Genomic DNA, 15,460 nt, shown 5'->3' with positions numbered 1-15,460 from the left:
GTTAACCAAGGATATGCGCAGAGAGCGGTCTCTACGCTAGGCGGATAGGAGTTGTAAGGAGGATGGGATTAGTGGTGGGATCACGTTGATCCTGACAGAAATGTGGGAGGGTGATCTGTTGAATGCGGACGCTGGTGGAGTGAAAGGTGGGGGCAAGGTAAACTATGTCCTTGTTACATCTGAGGAGATAGCGGGTGAGAACAAAACTCCGGGCACAGAAAAAAAATGTGGGTGAGTGGTCCATCGATGACAGTTGGGGGAAAATCACGTTGACATCAGCGATGTCCTCGTATGGAAAGCCCCCATATTGGGAACAGTTGCGGTGGATATGGAGCAATGGAGAGTAGGGGGTAGCGTCTTTGCAAGTAGCAGGGTGGAAGGAAGTGTAGTCAAGATAATTGTGGGATTCGGTAGGTTTTTAGTAAATGTCAGACTATAGTTTATCTCCTGTGACGGAGACAGAGAGATAGAGGTGTCATGGATAGTCCAGGTGAATCTGAGGGCTGGGTGGAAGCTATTGATGAAGTTAATTAGTCCATTGTTCCACAGGGGTGCAGTCAGTCGATGTAGCTGAGAAATAAGTGGGGAATGGGATCTGGGTGTGCCTGGAACGTGGACTGTTCGACGTAACCACCAAAAAAGGTGCGCATAGCTGGGGCCCATGCGATCACACACGGCCCCAGCTTTAACTTGGACAAATTGAGGGGAATCGCAATATTAGGGAGGAGGTAGAACGGCATCGTGAAGCTGGGGAACAATAAAGCTGGGGACTGTAGAGGGCAAATCGCAAGAGGTGATGAAATCAGAGACAGTCTTGGAGGTCACGGCCTTGTGTTTGTCTGAGGGATCATATGCAAGGGGTAGCTATGATAAGGTACGCCAGAGATAACGCCTGGACTCAGCACGGTTGAGCTTACCCTGGCAGACAACAACTACACTAACCTATTTAGCGGGTTTAATAACAATGTCGATAGTCATGCGAAGTGCGCGGAGGGCTGTGCGTTCAGAAGTGGTGAGATTGAAGTGGGTAAGGGTAGTAGAGAAGACAATGCGATTGATGTCTCGCTAAACAGTTAGAAATGAAAAGGTCCAGTGAGGGTAAAAGGCCGGTAGGTGGAGTCCAAGACGAGGAAAAATGCTAAAAGGAGAAATGTTCATCTCTGGCGGTGCGGGCTTCGTCCCTCAGAAAATGGCCCGGAAGCGGAGGCGAAAAAACAAAAGCTCTGCATCATGGCGCTCCCCGAATTTATTGATGGGTGGCGTAAGAGTGCAAAGTCAAAGGGCTGTGTTGAAGAGCAGTGGGGGGGGATCTTGGAGGATCTTGTTACATTCTTTGGAGGATCATGACGAGAATCTTTGGAGGATCATGGACGTTCAGGGAGGAGGCGGTGTGAGGAGCGGCGTGCGAGTTGGAGATAAATGGAGGTTTCATGTTGGAAATAGGCAGCAGCAGAACCCAAGAGGGTCAGACCACATGATATTGGAGAGGACAACCGGGAGGCTCCGGGTCTGGAGCTGAGCCTGGAACTCAGGTCAGTCGACTGCTCCGACCTGCTGGTGGGCAGGTTAGAGATCAGGATCGGCGGACTCAAAATTAGCCGCCTGCAGACGGGCGGATAACAGGTAGGGATCGTTTGTGACTTCGGCGTCGGTCGTCGGCGTGGGCGGTGATTGATCATCAGGTCATAAGTGAAACATAGAAACAGAGAAACATAGAAAATAGGTGTAGCATGATGCCATTTGGCCCTTCGAGCCAGCACCACCATTCATTGTGATCATGGCTGATCGTCTACAATCAGTAACCTGTGAGAGGAAGTATTAGCACATTCGGCCCATCAAGTCTACTCCACCATTCAATCACGGCTGATCTATATTTCCCTCCTAACCCCATCTTTCCGCCTTCTCCCCTTCACGCTTGACACCCGTTCTAATCAAAAGTCGACCCATCTCTGTCTGCTAAACATCTAATGACTTGGCCTCCACAGGCTTCTGTGGCAACGGATTCCACCGATTCACCACCCACTGAGTAAAGAAATCCCCCCTCGTGTCCTTCCTAAGGGAACGTTCTTATAAGCTGAGGCAATGACATCTAGCTCCAGACAATCCCACTAGTGGAAACATCCTCTTCACATCCACTCGACCCAAGCCTTTCACTATTGAGGACATTTCAATTAGGTCCCCCCTCGTTCTTCTAAACTCCAGCGACTACAGACCCAGTGCTGTAAAATGCTCACCATATGATAACCCTCTCAATCCTGGAATCATTCTTGTAAACCTATTCTGGAGCCAACACATAGAGCCATGGAGACATAGAATGAAACAGTACGGAAACAGGCCCTTCAGCTCAACTCGCTCACACCGACCAACAATGTCCCAGCTACCCTATTTCCATTTGCCTGCGCTTGGTCCATAACACTCTAATCCAGTGCTATCCATGTACCTGTCCATCTGTTTCTTAAACGATGGGATATCCCAGCCTCAACTACCTTCTCTGGCAGCTTGTTCCATACACCCACCACCCATTAGGTGAAAAGGTTACCCCTCGGATTCCTATTAAATCTTTTCTCATTCTCCTTGAATCTATGTTATCTGGTCCTCCATTCCCCTACTCTGGGCTAAAGATTCTGCACAACTATCCGATCTATTTCTCTCATGATTTTGTATACATCTATAACATCTATACATTCAGTCTGAAGAAGGGTCTCGACCCGAAACGTCACCCATTCCTTCTCTCCCGAGATGCTGCCTGACCTGCTGAGTTACTCCAGCTTTTTGTGAATAAATCGATTTGTACCAGCATCGGCAGTTATTTTCTTATATCAGCCATGATCATATTGAATGGCGGTGCAGGCTCGAAGGGCCGAATGGCCTACTCATGCACCTATCTTCTATGTTTCTATGTTTCGATAGTCAACCCTCCCCAGAATCTACCCTCATTTACACTGTCGGGGCAATTTACAGTGGCCAATTTCCCTACCAACACGCTCGTCCTTGACGTGGACCGAAAACATTGCTCGCGGTGCAAACCAGCCGGTTTGGGTAGCGAGAACATCGCAAGTCGTTCTCATTGACAGCACCGGAGGGCGGGATGGAACCCGGGTCTCTGGCGCTTCGTAACAGCGGCCTTGCTAGCTGCTCCACTGTGCGGCGCAAGATGGGACAAGAAGGTTTGCAGACAAGTTATTTAATTCATCAAACTATTTCATTTCCTGTTACACTACGTACGATTCAAAACACACTGCCTCTTGCTTAAAAAGCAGCAATAATGGATCGCTCTGTGGGGTTTCAAATGAGTTGCGGATACTGTTTCGCTTAAGTTGTCAGTTTGCCGATGAACCGAAGAAATATCGAATTCGTTTTACCGGAATTCAACAGAATATACTCCACTGTGAAAGATTCGTTTTTCGAGAAAGGAACGCACTCTGAAAGTATGGATCCTGTGGCTTGGGATTACACTAAACTCATTCGTTTAGGCGGCATTTGATTGCTGTTCTGCATGACAAAATCAGTCTGTTGTCGCTAATACGAACCCGACCTGTAGGTGGCCTTTGCATTGAGCTCCCTCTCTGGCGTCCATTCCTAACGTTCTGTCTTTCTCTTTCTACATTTCCACAGAATATATTGCGGCAAGTTATAGCCCACTGAAGTAAACATTGAATTGAAGAAGGAGACACAAAATACCGCAGATGCAGAAATCTTAAGGAAATTACAACGTGTGTTGGTGCAGCTCATCGGGTCAAGCAGCCCAGTGGAAAGAATGGACAGATAACGTTTCGGATCGGGACAGTTCTTCAGACAGACTGCAGCAGGGCAGAGTGTAAGCTGGGAAACAGAGACGAGGTTGCACAAAGAGTGGCAAGTATAAATGAATGCAGGTGAGGGGAGTTGCATTGCCAAATGGGTGGAGAAGAGACAATGCCGCGAGTTGTCAGAGAACAAAGTGTCAGATAAGCCGAAAAAAGCACTGAAATGTAAAGCCAGTGGGAATGATAAAAGAGGAAAGGGATAGGGTGAGTGGAGAGAGTGGTGATAAAAGCGCAATGAATGTGTTGGGGTTGGGACTTAAGTGTACGAAGGGGCGGAAAGAGGCAGGATGGCTTAGCTGGGGTTAAAGATAATGGCATACATTTAAATAGTGACTTAAATATGCTCAGATAATCAGGGAGTCTGCAGCTTGGACACGGGCCCTTCAGCCCAACTTACCTATGCCAACTTTAAGTAGTGCTTCTATTCTCGTCCCCCATACCTGCCTTTGGCTCACATCGAACTTTTGTTTTCTGATCCACGTAGTTGGCAGCTCGATCTATAGAAACCACCACTCTCTATGACAAAGCGTTGACTCTCGGGTTTCTACTAAGCCTCCCCTCCCCTCTCGCCTTAACGTCGGGCATAAAATGATACAGACCTAATGCGGGCAAATGTGATTGGATAGATAGTCTGAATTCTCAGTCTGGACGTGATGGGATCGGGCCCGTTTTTGTGAGGAACAAAACTATTGCACGACGAATATCATTTTATTTTTAAAACGCGAAAATATTTCGAAATACAAATACGAATACAAATATCTGTTTAGGGTAGTTTACTGACAAGATTATCATTATTGTCAATGGAATTCAAATTGTTTGTTCAGTGACCTGAAGTAATGGAGAGATCAGTAATGGAAATGGTTACGTAATAATTCAGAACGATGGTAATTAGAACACTATTTAATGGTGTCTCCAGCAATTTGCCATCTGAAAGCATGAGATTTCGTTTGAAACCTCACTCACGATCAGCGTACAGATAATCTGCGAATACAGATAATTGCTTCCCAAGGAAAATGCACGCCCCTCCGAGAGGACCCATCTACGCTATCTACTATACTGCCCTTGCGGTTATCGCTATTCCAGGTGACGTACGGCAGAAACTTATTCGTTCGATCTTGGAATATTTTCCTTATTGCCCTGTGAATGCACCGGATGTGCATTACAGTAGTGGAGACTCTGTTTAGCGCGTGTCCGCGATAGCGTGCGGCAATTCGAGGGTGGTATGTCGAATTTGGGGAAGGTTTATTACCTCAGGAAAAAGTGCGAGTTCTCTGCTCACATATCGTAGATCCTCCGATCCCGGAGTTATTTAACTTAAAACCTATCTGTGACGATGTAACGCCAAGGAAATCCTCATGTAGAAGACTGGACCTCTCACACTCACTATAGTTCTTGAGGGTGTGTGAAATGACAAACATCACTGGCACGAAGATGGAACAGAATATCGTAGATGGAACACAGATGAAGGCCATTCCTTTAAACGTGTTTATGTAAAACGAATGTTCTATGAAATGAAACGACTTTCTCCTCTCCTTTTGCTCGATATATGTACATTTAGTATGACACAAGTAATAATGTGCTGTAGACAAAATAATATAGTGAATGGCTAATCTGTGCACGCATGGAGCACAGAACACCATCAGGCCACCGAAAGTGAGTGCGAGATAAGTATAATCTGATGATCAATACACCAAATAGAAGGTAAAAAACAATTAAAGAGGTCACGTCAATGAAGTTGGATAAATCCTTTCAAAACATTCCAATTCGTAAAGCAAACCCATTGGCATATTTTGCACCGATTGAATCTTAAATCTAAATACTCGAAGTCGTAAGCGCATAAATTAATAATTAAGAAAATCCTCCAGGTTTTGTCACCGGATGTGAAAGGTATTTGGAATATAAAAGGCACAAAATGCGGTAAGTCCCTGAATGCATGATAATTCATTTCGCTGGAAAATCTGCGGCAGGCTCTATTTCCAGCCTGTATGGTTCACATGTCACTGCTCGTTTCAAAGAGCTCGAATATTTTATTTGTGCAAATTCCTTTTGCCGCAAATATCTGGTCATCCACTACATGAAATCGAACGCGAGCATCCAATCCAGAACGTGGAATGAACCCTCCCATTGAGCTCTTGCTATCTCTCTGAGCATCCATCAATCCTTCCACTAGATGGCACCGTTCGGCTCAACCCGAACACATGAAAATTAGATATTTCCACAAATTGGTAAATAGTGCTCTTCGACATGCCAGTGCTATTAGCATTTCAAACTGCAGGTTCGTTGCCCATTTATTCGGAATCAGAACTATAGTTTTTCGTTTTCCACCCTTCTCGGTAATGTTCTTCCATCGTCCTGATGGAAGATTGTTGGAGAGCAACATGGTTCCCACTTAGAGGTTAAACAGATGAACTAGCCTGCCTATTTTATGGTACTAACCGCTTCAAGCCGACTCAATGTAAAGTTTCATCAGTTTTATTTGGCCATTTGCAATGCTAATTAGAATTAATGCATTTTCATTTTAAAACGTCAGCGTTTATCCCAAACTTGTTAAATCTGCATTTATTCTGGGTTCTCGATCCGCAGATTGACTACATACGTTTTCATAATTATATTCGTGTTTTTGAAAATAATCTCAGCGATTTTGATTCGCTTTGGTTTCCCTTTTTTCTTAATTTGCCCGACGGCTCTATTCCGTCTCGGATTCACATAGGGCATTTAGAGTTCTCAGCAATAGATTTATTGAAACTGTAGTGGCACCGGAAAAGTATGCGATTGTGCACGATTTTATTTTCATCAGCATTTTGTGTGAGTCCTGGAATTGTATGCACAAAATATTGCATTGACATGGTGGATGTGATATGATATTTTCTCTCTTGCTCTCTTCCTTTCAATTTGCAGTTAATTTGCTGGCGATCGTGATCTTGTCAAGGGGAAATTGCGGACTTTCCAGATGCATCAGTCGGTATCTGGTATCCATGGCTGTGACGGATCTTCTGGTCATCACCACTGCTGTCTTATTAAATCGGATTCCTGGTATTTATTTCCCCGGGAGTTTTATGTCCATTACTCCAGTTTGTAGTCTCAGCATTACTTTAATCTATGCATCCAGAGATTGTTCGGTTTGGCTCACAGTCGCTTTTACTTTTGATCGATTTATGGCAATTTGTTGCCAGAGGCTGAAAGCAAAATATTGTACCGAGAAAACGGCAGCTTTTATTGTAGGAATGGTGTGTTCGTTAGCATGTTTGAAAAGCATACCTTGGTATTTCGTACACGAACCAATCTACACAAGTAATAATATCCCCTGGTATTGCAGATTGAAGTCTGTCCGTTACACGTTGGTGGGCTGGACGATTTTTGATTGGTCTGATCGCCTTTTCACCCCTTGCCTCGCGATGCTTCTGATTCTTTTGCTCAACTTTGTAACAGTCAGACACATTATAGCCGCCAGCAGAGCCCGCAAGAGACTCCGTGTACACAGTGATGCGGAGAATCGGAGAGACCCAGAGATGGAGAGCCGGAGAAAGTCCATTGTTTTACTGTTTGCTGTCTCTGGGAGTTTCATCCTGCTGTGGGTGGTATACGTTGCACAGTTCTTTTATGAACGTATTGGAAATAATATTACAATCGCAGGTTTCAACGACCCCAGATTCATTTTCTTAGAAAGTTCTAATATGCTACAGCTGCTGAGTTCCTGCACAAATACATTTATTTATGCAGTGACTCAAAGCAAATTCAGGGAGCAATTAACTGCTATAGTCCAATATCCAATAAAATTAATAGGTAATATATGGAAGTAAATTAAAACATACGTTTGGGCAATAAGCCCGTCTCGACAGATTTGCGTCACTCTTTGTACGGTAAATATTTGCTTTTCTTTTCTTATCCTCGGGAATGTTTTAATGTACTTAGTAATAATTATCTCATCCAATGAAATCATCAATAAATATTTACTTAATGATGGATAGAACGTTTAAACTCTAGAATGGTCGTCTAGCGTTTTGCAAAAATGTCCTTCCTGTATCATTGACACAAAGCATTTATTGTAACACAGATGGGATGTCCATGTTTCGGTACCTGTTGCATCAATGCGTCAAGTCTCCTATTTCAAGGCTGAGAATATGTAGTATTGGTCCAAATAAAAGGTATCTCACTAACTCGTGATATTCATGCTTGATTGGAAAAATGTTCTCCATCTCGCTATCTCTATCTGAGGAGATAAGCCAGCAAATCTTGTCACATTCTCTCTTTCGTTTCCAACAAACAGGAACCCAAATAGTACTTCCAGGAAAAGCAACGATTCACTTGCACATCTTCAATCTGGCGAAGTGTTCTTGATACTCACGATGTAGTCTCCTCCACAATAGTATAGCCAGATGTAGATGTTATCATTCCGCGGACAGTCCGCAAGATTGCTGAGCACCGTTGCTTGTCACAAGATGTCGCCATCTCACTTTACTTTACACAAAAAGCTGGAGCAAGTCCGCAAGTCAGGCAGCATCTGAAGAGGGATTGGATACGCGACGTTTCAGTTTAATCAGGTTAGAAATGTCACCTATCCATTTCCTCTTCAGATGCTGTCCGACTCGCTGCAATTCATTGTGTTCTCCGCCCTGGTTTTCCAGCGGTGACCTCCGCCTGTGCCCAGGCCCAGCCAGCAGAGATTTGGAGAACTACTGTTCTTGTTCCGTCTGGGCACCCTGTGGCCTTCTGAACTTAATGCTGATTTTTTTCGATTTGAAGCAATTCTCTTTCTCTTTATGCATGTATTAAAACAGGCCATATTCCCGTCATCATTTTGATTCCGCATTTATTATTTTATTCTTGTATTCTGTCCTGCTATTCGGAAATGTACGGCACTTTTGACGACCCCAATTAACCAATATGAACTCACCCGATCATAGATATTCACTTTGTTCTATGCATCCACCTTCTCTCCGACTAAAAGGTGGCGTATTGCACTGCTATACACAGTTTGACAATGTGGAATCATGTGACCAGATATATTTCCTTTGTTTTATGCACTGATCGTCCCACCTTCTGTGCTACTGAAACGTAAGTTCCATTGAACATGTCCACAGTGCTAATGAAGATCCGAAATGTTTACTGCTTCTGTTTTTCTAGATTACTGCCTGATTTGTAGAGTGCTTCCATTGTTTTCTAATTCTAGTTTTTTTTATTGTGTTTTGTGAATCCATAATTGATTTATCTTAAAGGCACCAAAAGAAAAAAGCACTTCTATCAACTTACTTATAACAAAACATTGTTTTTTAAAATTGCATTTTGTGGGGAAAATGGGAAATTTACCAATTTCATGATTAAGGATGAATCGTGAGTGTGCATGTCTGAGACTCAGAATTTAGTGCGATTGCGTCAAGCACTTCCAAGATCCTTTGCCTCTCTCCTGGCCTTATTAGAGACAACCACACGCCTGTTATTTCATGCAAGCCAGTCTTTGCGTGTCAGGTGGTTTTCGAATGTTGAGCTTGGAGATTTACGCTTGTCTCTCCGTGCCTCTTACAGTGGTCAAGTTATCAAACGTTATTCCCTTTGCATGTTCACGGAAATAGGAATAGGGTTTTCCCAATTCTAATTAATTATTGTCATTTATGAAAAGACTATAATTGGTTTGATAGACGTCGTTCGGCTAACAATACAGCATTTCTTATTAAATGTGAGACACATCCTCAGGAAGTACGGCATTTTCTTTTCCAGTGCAGTCATATTGGGACCAAATAGTTTTTCCTCAAACTATATCCCAAAATTCAAAACCAAATAAGCTAGGGGTTTTTTCACTGCGAAGCTCGGACAGCATCACCACAAATGTTTACAAATTATTTGATGCACATCTATTCTAATGCAGCCTTTTTCACAGGCTTTTTCACTTACTGAGTTCAAAACCGATTTAAAATAATACCTGTGCGTGCCTGTTCGACGTAACAAAGAAAAAAGGTGCGAATAACTGGGGCCCATGTGAATACGCACGGCCACACATTTAAGTCGGAGAAAGTGAGGGGAATCGAAATATTACGGAAGAGGTAGAACCGACATCGTGGTGCTGGGGAACAATAAAGTTGGGGGGGGGGGGGCTGTAGAGGGGAGATCGCAAGAGGTGATGAAATCAGAGTCAGTCTTGGAGTTCACGGCCTTGTGTTTGTCTGAGGGATCATATGCAAGGGGTAGCTATGACAAGGTACACCAGAGATAGCGCCTGGCCTCAGCACCGTTGAGTTTACCATGGCAGACAACAACTACACTAACCTTTTTAGTTGGTTTAATAACAATGTCGATAGTCATGCGAAGTGCGCGGAGGGCTGTGCGTTCAGAAGTGGTGAGATTGAAGTGGGTAAAGGTAGTAGAGAAGACAATGCGATTGATGTCTCGCTAAACAGTTAGAAATGAAAAGGTCCAGTGAGGGTAAAAGGCCGGTAGGTGGAGTCCAAGACGAGGAAAAATGCTAAAAGGAGAAATGTTCATCTCCGGCGGTGCGGGCTTCGTCCCACAGAGAAAGGCCCGGAAACGGAAGCGACAGAACAAACGCTCTGCATCATGGCGCTCCCCGAATTTATTGATGGGTGGCGTAGGAGTGCAAAGTCAAAGGGCTGTGTTGAGGAGCAGAGGGGGGGGGGGGGGGAGGATGGAAAAACGCACGTGCGAGATTCTTTGGAGGATCATGGGCGTTCTGGGAAGAGGCGGTAAGAGGAGCCGCGTGCGAGTTGGAGATAAATGGAGGTTTCATGTTGGAAATAGGCAGCAGCAGAGCCAATGAGGGTCAGACCACATGGTATTGGAGACGACAACAGGGAGGCTCGTCGGTCGTCGGCGTGGGCGTTGATTGATCATCAGGTCATAAGTGAAACATAGAAGCATAGAAAATAGGTGCAGCAGGATGCCATTTGGCCCTTCGAGCCAGCACCGCCATTCATTGTGATCATGGCTGATTATCTACAATCAATAACCTGTGAGGGGAACAATTAGCACATTCGGCCCATCAAGTCTACTCCACCATTCAATCATGGCGGATCTATATCTCCCTCCTAACCCCATCTTTCCGCCTTCTCCCCTTCACGCTTGACACCCGTTCTAATCAAAATCGATCCATCTCTGTCTTAAAAACATCTAATGACTTGGCCTCCACAGGCTTCTGTGGCAACGGATTCCACCGATTCACCACCCACTGACTAAAGAAATCCCCCTTCGTGACCTTCCTAAGGGAACGTCCTTATATGCTGAGGCAATGACCTCTAGCTCTAGACTCTCCCACTAGTGGAAACATCCTCTCCACATCGACTCGACCCAAGCCTTTCACTATTCTGGACATTTCAATGAGGTCCCCCCTCGTTCTTCTAAACTCCAGTGAGTACAGACCCAGTGCTGTAAAAGGCTCACCATGTGCTAACCCTCTCAATCCTGGAATCATTCTTGTAAACCTCTTCTGGAGCCAACACATCGAACCATGGAGACATAGAATGAAACAGTATGGAAACAGGCCCTTCAGCTCAACTCGCTCACACCGACCAACAATGTCCCAGCTACCCTATTTCCATTTGCCTGCGCTTGGTCCATAACCCTCTAATCCAGTGCTACCCACGTACCTGTCCATCTGTTTCTTAAACGATGGGATATCCCAGCCTCAACTACCTTCTCTGGCAGCTTGTTCCATACACCCTCCACCCACTATGTGAAGAAGTTTCACCTCAGATTCCTATTAAATCTTTTCTCATTCACCTTGAACCTATGTTCTCTGGTCCTCCATTCCCCTACTCTGGGCAAAAGACTCTGTGCAACTACCCGATCCATTTCTCTCATGATTTTGTATATATCTATAACATCACCCCACATCCTCCTACGATCCACGGAATTGCGACGCAGCCTAATTAACCTCTCCTCCAGCTCCCACCCTCTAGTCCTGGCAACATCCTCGCAAATCTTTTCTGAACCCTTTCAAGCTTGACAGTATGGTTCCTATAATATGGTGCCCAGAACTGAACGCAATATTCTAAAGGCGGTCTCACCAAAGTCTTATATAACTGCAACATGACCTACAATTTTTAAAATCAATAATCTCAATGGTGTAGGCCAAAGTACCAATAGCCTTTTTGACCACCTTATCTACCTGCGATTCGACCTTTAAGAAACCATGCACTTGTACTCCTAGAACCCTCTGCTCTTCCACACTACCCAGAAGCCTACCACTTACTGTGTAGGTGCTGCCCCTGTTCGACGTCCCAAAATGCAATGCCTCACACTTCTCTGTATTCCATCAACCATTGCTCCGCCCACCTGGCCAATCGATCCAGATCCTGCTGCAATCGTTCCTAACTATCTACACTATCTACAAAACCACGAACTCAGATATGGTGCACAAAATCGGTCACAATACTCCAAATGCGACCTGCCCAGCTCCTTATAGTGCCTCAGAATTACATCCCTGTTTGATAGATTGATAGATTGAAATGATAGATTTATCCAGGCCACGTTTAAAATTTATTTTTTAATATGAGGCAAATCCTCAAGATTCGCACTATTTTCTTTTAAAATGCAATCAAGGTTTAATCTAATCGGTTTCCCCAAACTATTTCCCCAAATTCCATTCCAAATGTACCCTGATAATTTATATGCAAGACTCTGCCAAGCTCAGTAATTATTACATATTAGCGGATGTATACAGAGATGCATCCCAGAAACAGCCATCTCCGCTTGCTGAATTCATGCCCACCATTAATACTTCCCTTTCAGCAATCGTACACGAATTTCAATTTTTATGCTCCTCATATTATAGTCAATCCTCACCAGAATCTACCCTCATTTACACTGCAGGGGCAATTTACAGTGGCCAATTTCCCTACCAACACGTGGTCCGAGAGCATTGCTCGCGGTGCAAACCAGCCGGTTTGGGTAGCGAGAACATAGCAAGTCGTTCTCGTTGATAGCACCGGAGGGCGGGATGGAACCCGGGTCTCTAGCGCTTCGTAACAGCGGATTTTCTAGCTGCTCCACTGTGCGACGCAAGATGGGACAGGACGGTTTGCAGACAAGTTAATTAATTCATCAAACTATTTCATTTCCTGTTACACTACGTACGATTCAAAACACACTGCCTCTTGCTTTTAAAAGCAGCAATAACGGATCGTTCTGTTGGGTTTCAAATGAGTACGCGGATACTGTTTCGGTTAAGTTGTCGGTTTGCCGATTAACCGAAGAAATATGATTTAATTTTAATGGAATTCAACAGAATATACTCCACTGTGAAAGATTCGCTTTTCGAGAAAAGAACGCACTCTGAAAGTATGGATCCTATGGCTTGGATTACAATAAACTCATCCGTTTAGGCGGCATTTGATTGCTGTTCTGCACTACACAATCACTCTGTTGTCGCTAATACGAATCCCACCTGTCGGTGACCTTTGCATTGAGCTCGGTGTCTGGCGTCCAATCCTAACGTTCTGTCTTTCTCTTTGCACATTTCCACTATTGTAGGACGAATATCATTTTATTTTAAAAACTCGAAAATATTTCGAGATACAAATACGAATAAAAATATTTGTTTTGGGTAGTTTACTGACAAGATTGTCATTATTGTCAATGTAAATCAAATTGTTTGTTAAGTGAGCTGAAGTAACGGTGAGTTAAGTAATGGAAAGGGTTACGTAATAATTCAGAACGATGGTAATTAGAACACTATTTAAAGGTGTCTCCAGCAATTTGCCATCCGAAAGCATGAGATTTCGTTTGATACCTCACTCACGAGCAGGGTACACATAATCTGCGAATACAGATAATTGTTTCACAAGGAAAATGCACGCCCCTCCGAGAGGACCCATCTACGCTATCTACTATACTGCCCTTGCGGTTATCGCTATTCCAGGTGACGTACTGCAGAAAGTTATTCGTTCGATCTTGCAATATTTTCCTTACTGTCATGTGAATGCACAGGATATGCATTGCAGTAGTGGAGACTCTGTTTAACGAGTGTCCGCGAAATCGTGCGGCAATTCGAGGGTGACCTATCGACTTTGGGGATGGTTTATTTGCTCAGGGCAAAGTGCGAGTTCTCTACTCACATATCGGAGATCCTCCGATCCCGGAGTTATTTAACTTAAAACCTATCCGTGACGATGTAACGCTAAGGAAATCCTCATGGAGCAGACTGGATCTCTCACACTCACTATAGTTTCAGTCAGAGAGTGGTGAAGGCGTGGAATTCTCTGCCTCAGAAGGCAGTGGAGGCCAGTTCGTTGGATGCTTTCAAGAGAGAGCTGGATAGAGCTCTTAAGGATAGCGGAGTGAGGGGGTATGGGGAGAAGGCAGGAACGGGGTATTGATTGAGAGTGATCAGCCATGATCGCATTGAATGGCGGTGCTGGCTCGAAGGGCTGAATGGCCTACGCCTGCACCTATTGCCTATTGTCTATTGTCTACTGTTCTTGAGGGTGTGTGAAATGACAAACATCACTGACACGAAGATGGAACAGAATTGCGTAGATGGAAAACAGATGAAAGCCATTCCTTTAAACGTGTTGTATGTAAAACGAATGTTCTATGAAATGAAACGACTTTCTCCTCTCCTTTTGTTCGATATATGTACATTTACTATGACACAAGTAATGATGTGCTGCAGACAAAATAATATAGTGAATGGCTAATCTGTGCACGCATGAAGCCCAGAACCCCAGCAGGCCACCGAAAGCGAGTGGAAGATAAGAGTATAATCTGATGATCAATACACCAAATAGAAGGTAAAAAACAATTAAAGAGGTCACGTCAATGAAGTTGGATCAATTCCTTCAAAATATTCCAATTCGTAAAACAAACCCATTGACATATTTTGCACCGATTGAATCTTAAATCTAAATACTCGAAGTCTTAAGCGCATATGTTTCCAAATACACAGGACATGATGTTAGAAATCTAAAGTGCCAAATGTCAATTTGCTCCCGGTGGTAATGGGAGGCTTATGCACTCACCTATGCTCCTCCGATGTTGAGAAAGGCTAGGCAGACACGTCATTGGGGTTATCAAGTGGGCACCTACTTTCATCGACGTTTCGCTGATTGAACCCACGACGTCTCCAGAAGGCTCAGCAGTGCATTCTGGCGTCCCAGAACCACCCCCCTCTGCATCTGCCTAGCCGGCTTATTTGGGAGACCAGATGGGGTCTTTCCACAGCCACAGCCACTGGCTACACCGCTCTGCCACCTGTAATGTTTCCTTGATAGCCTGGCGTAGGGCTTGTCCGCTGATCGCCAGGTCCTTCATCAGTCTTACGGTAGATGTTGCCACAAATCCTCGACATCCAACTTCTACCGGGCAGATCTTTGCTCTCCAGCCCCGGTGTTCTGCCTCCGCTGCAAGGTCTGTGTAGCGCAGTTTCTTTCTTTCAAAGTTTTCCTGCACAGCATCCTCCCAAGGGACTGTGAGCTCCGCAAAATACACCATGCGCTGAGAGTTGGACCAGAGGACAAGATCAGGCCTCAAGTTGGTGATGGCTATCTCTGGTGGAACTGTAAGCCGTTGGTCCACATCCACCAGCATCTGCCAGTCCCGGGCTGCCTCTAGCTGTCCAACCCTTGTCCTTGGCGGAATTTTCCGTTGCTTTTGTTCCCCCTCCCGAACAAAGGCAATTGGCATAACTGGGTTGGTTGTTCTGGGCG

At 44.6% G+C, this 15,460-nt stretch overlaps 1 protein-coding gene across 1 annotated transcript; it reads left to right on the top strand.

The window, feature by feature from the left end:
* The first annotated feature begins 3,331 nt into the window (after positions 1–3,331).
* Positions 3,332–7,606, top strand: LOC144600789 (putative G-protein coupled receptor 139). Its single transcript, XM_078412680.1, has 2 exons — positions 3,332–3,428; positions 6,705–7,606. The coding sequence occupies exons 1-2, from the start codon at positions 3,332–3,334 to the stop codon at positions 7,604–7,606; spliced, it is 999 nt and encodes a 332-aa protein (XP_078268806.1).
* The last annotated feature ends 7,854 nt before the right edge of the window (positions 7,607–15,460 follow it).

Source organism: Rhinoraja longicauda, chromosome 16, assembly GCF_053455715.1.
Source record: "Rhinoraja longicauda isolate Sanriku21f chromosome 16, sRhiLon1.1, whole genome shotgun sequence".
Classification (NCBI taxonomy): Eukaryota; Metazoa; Chordata; class Chondrichthyes; order Rajiformes; family Arhynchobatidae; genus Rhinoraja; species Rhinoraja longicauda.
The sequence above is the reverse complement of the archived record's forward strand: the minus strand, read 5'-3'. Positions and strand labels throughout refer to the sequence as shown.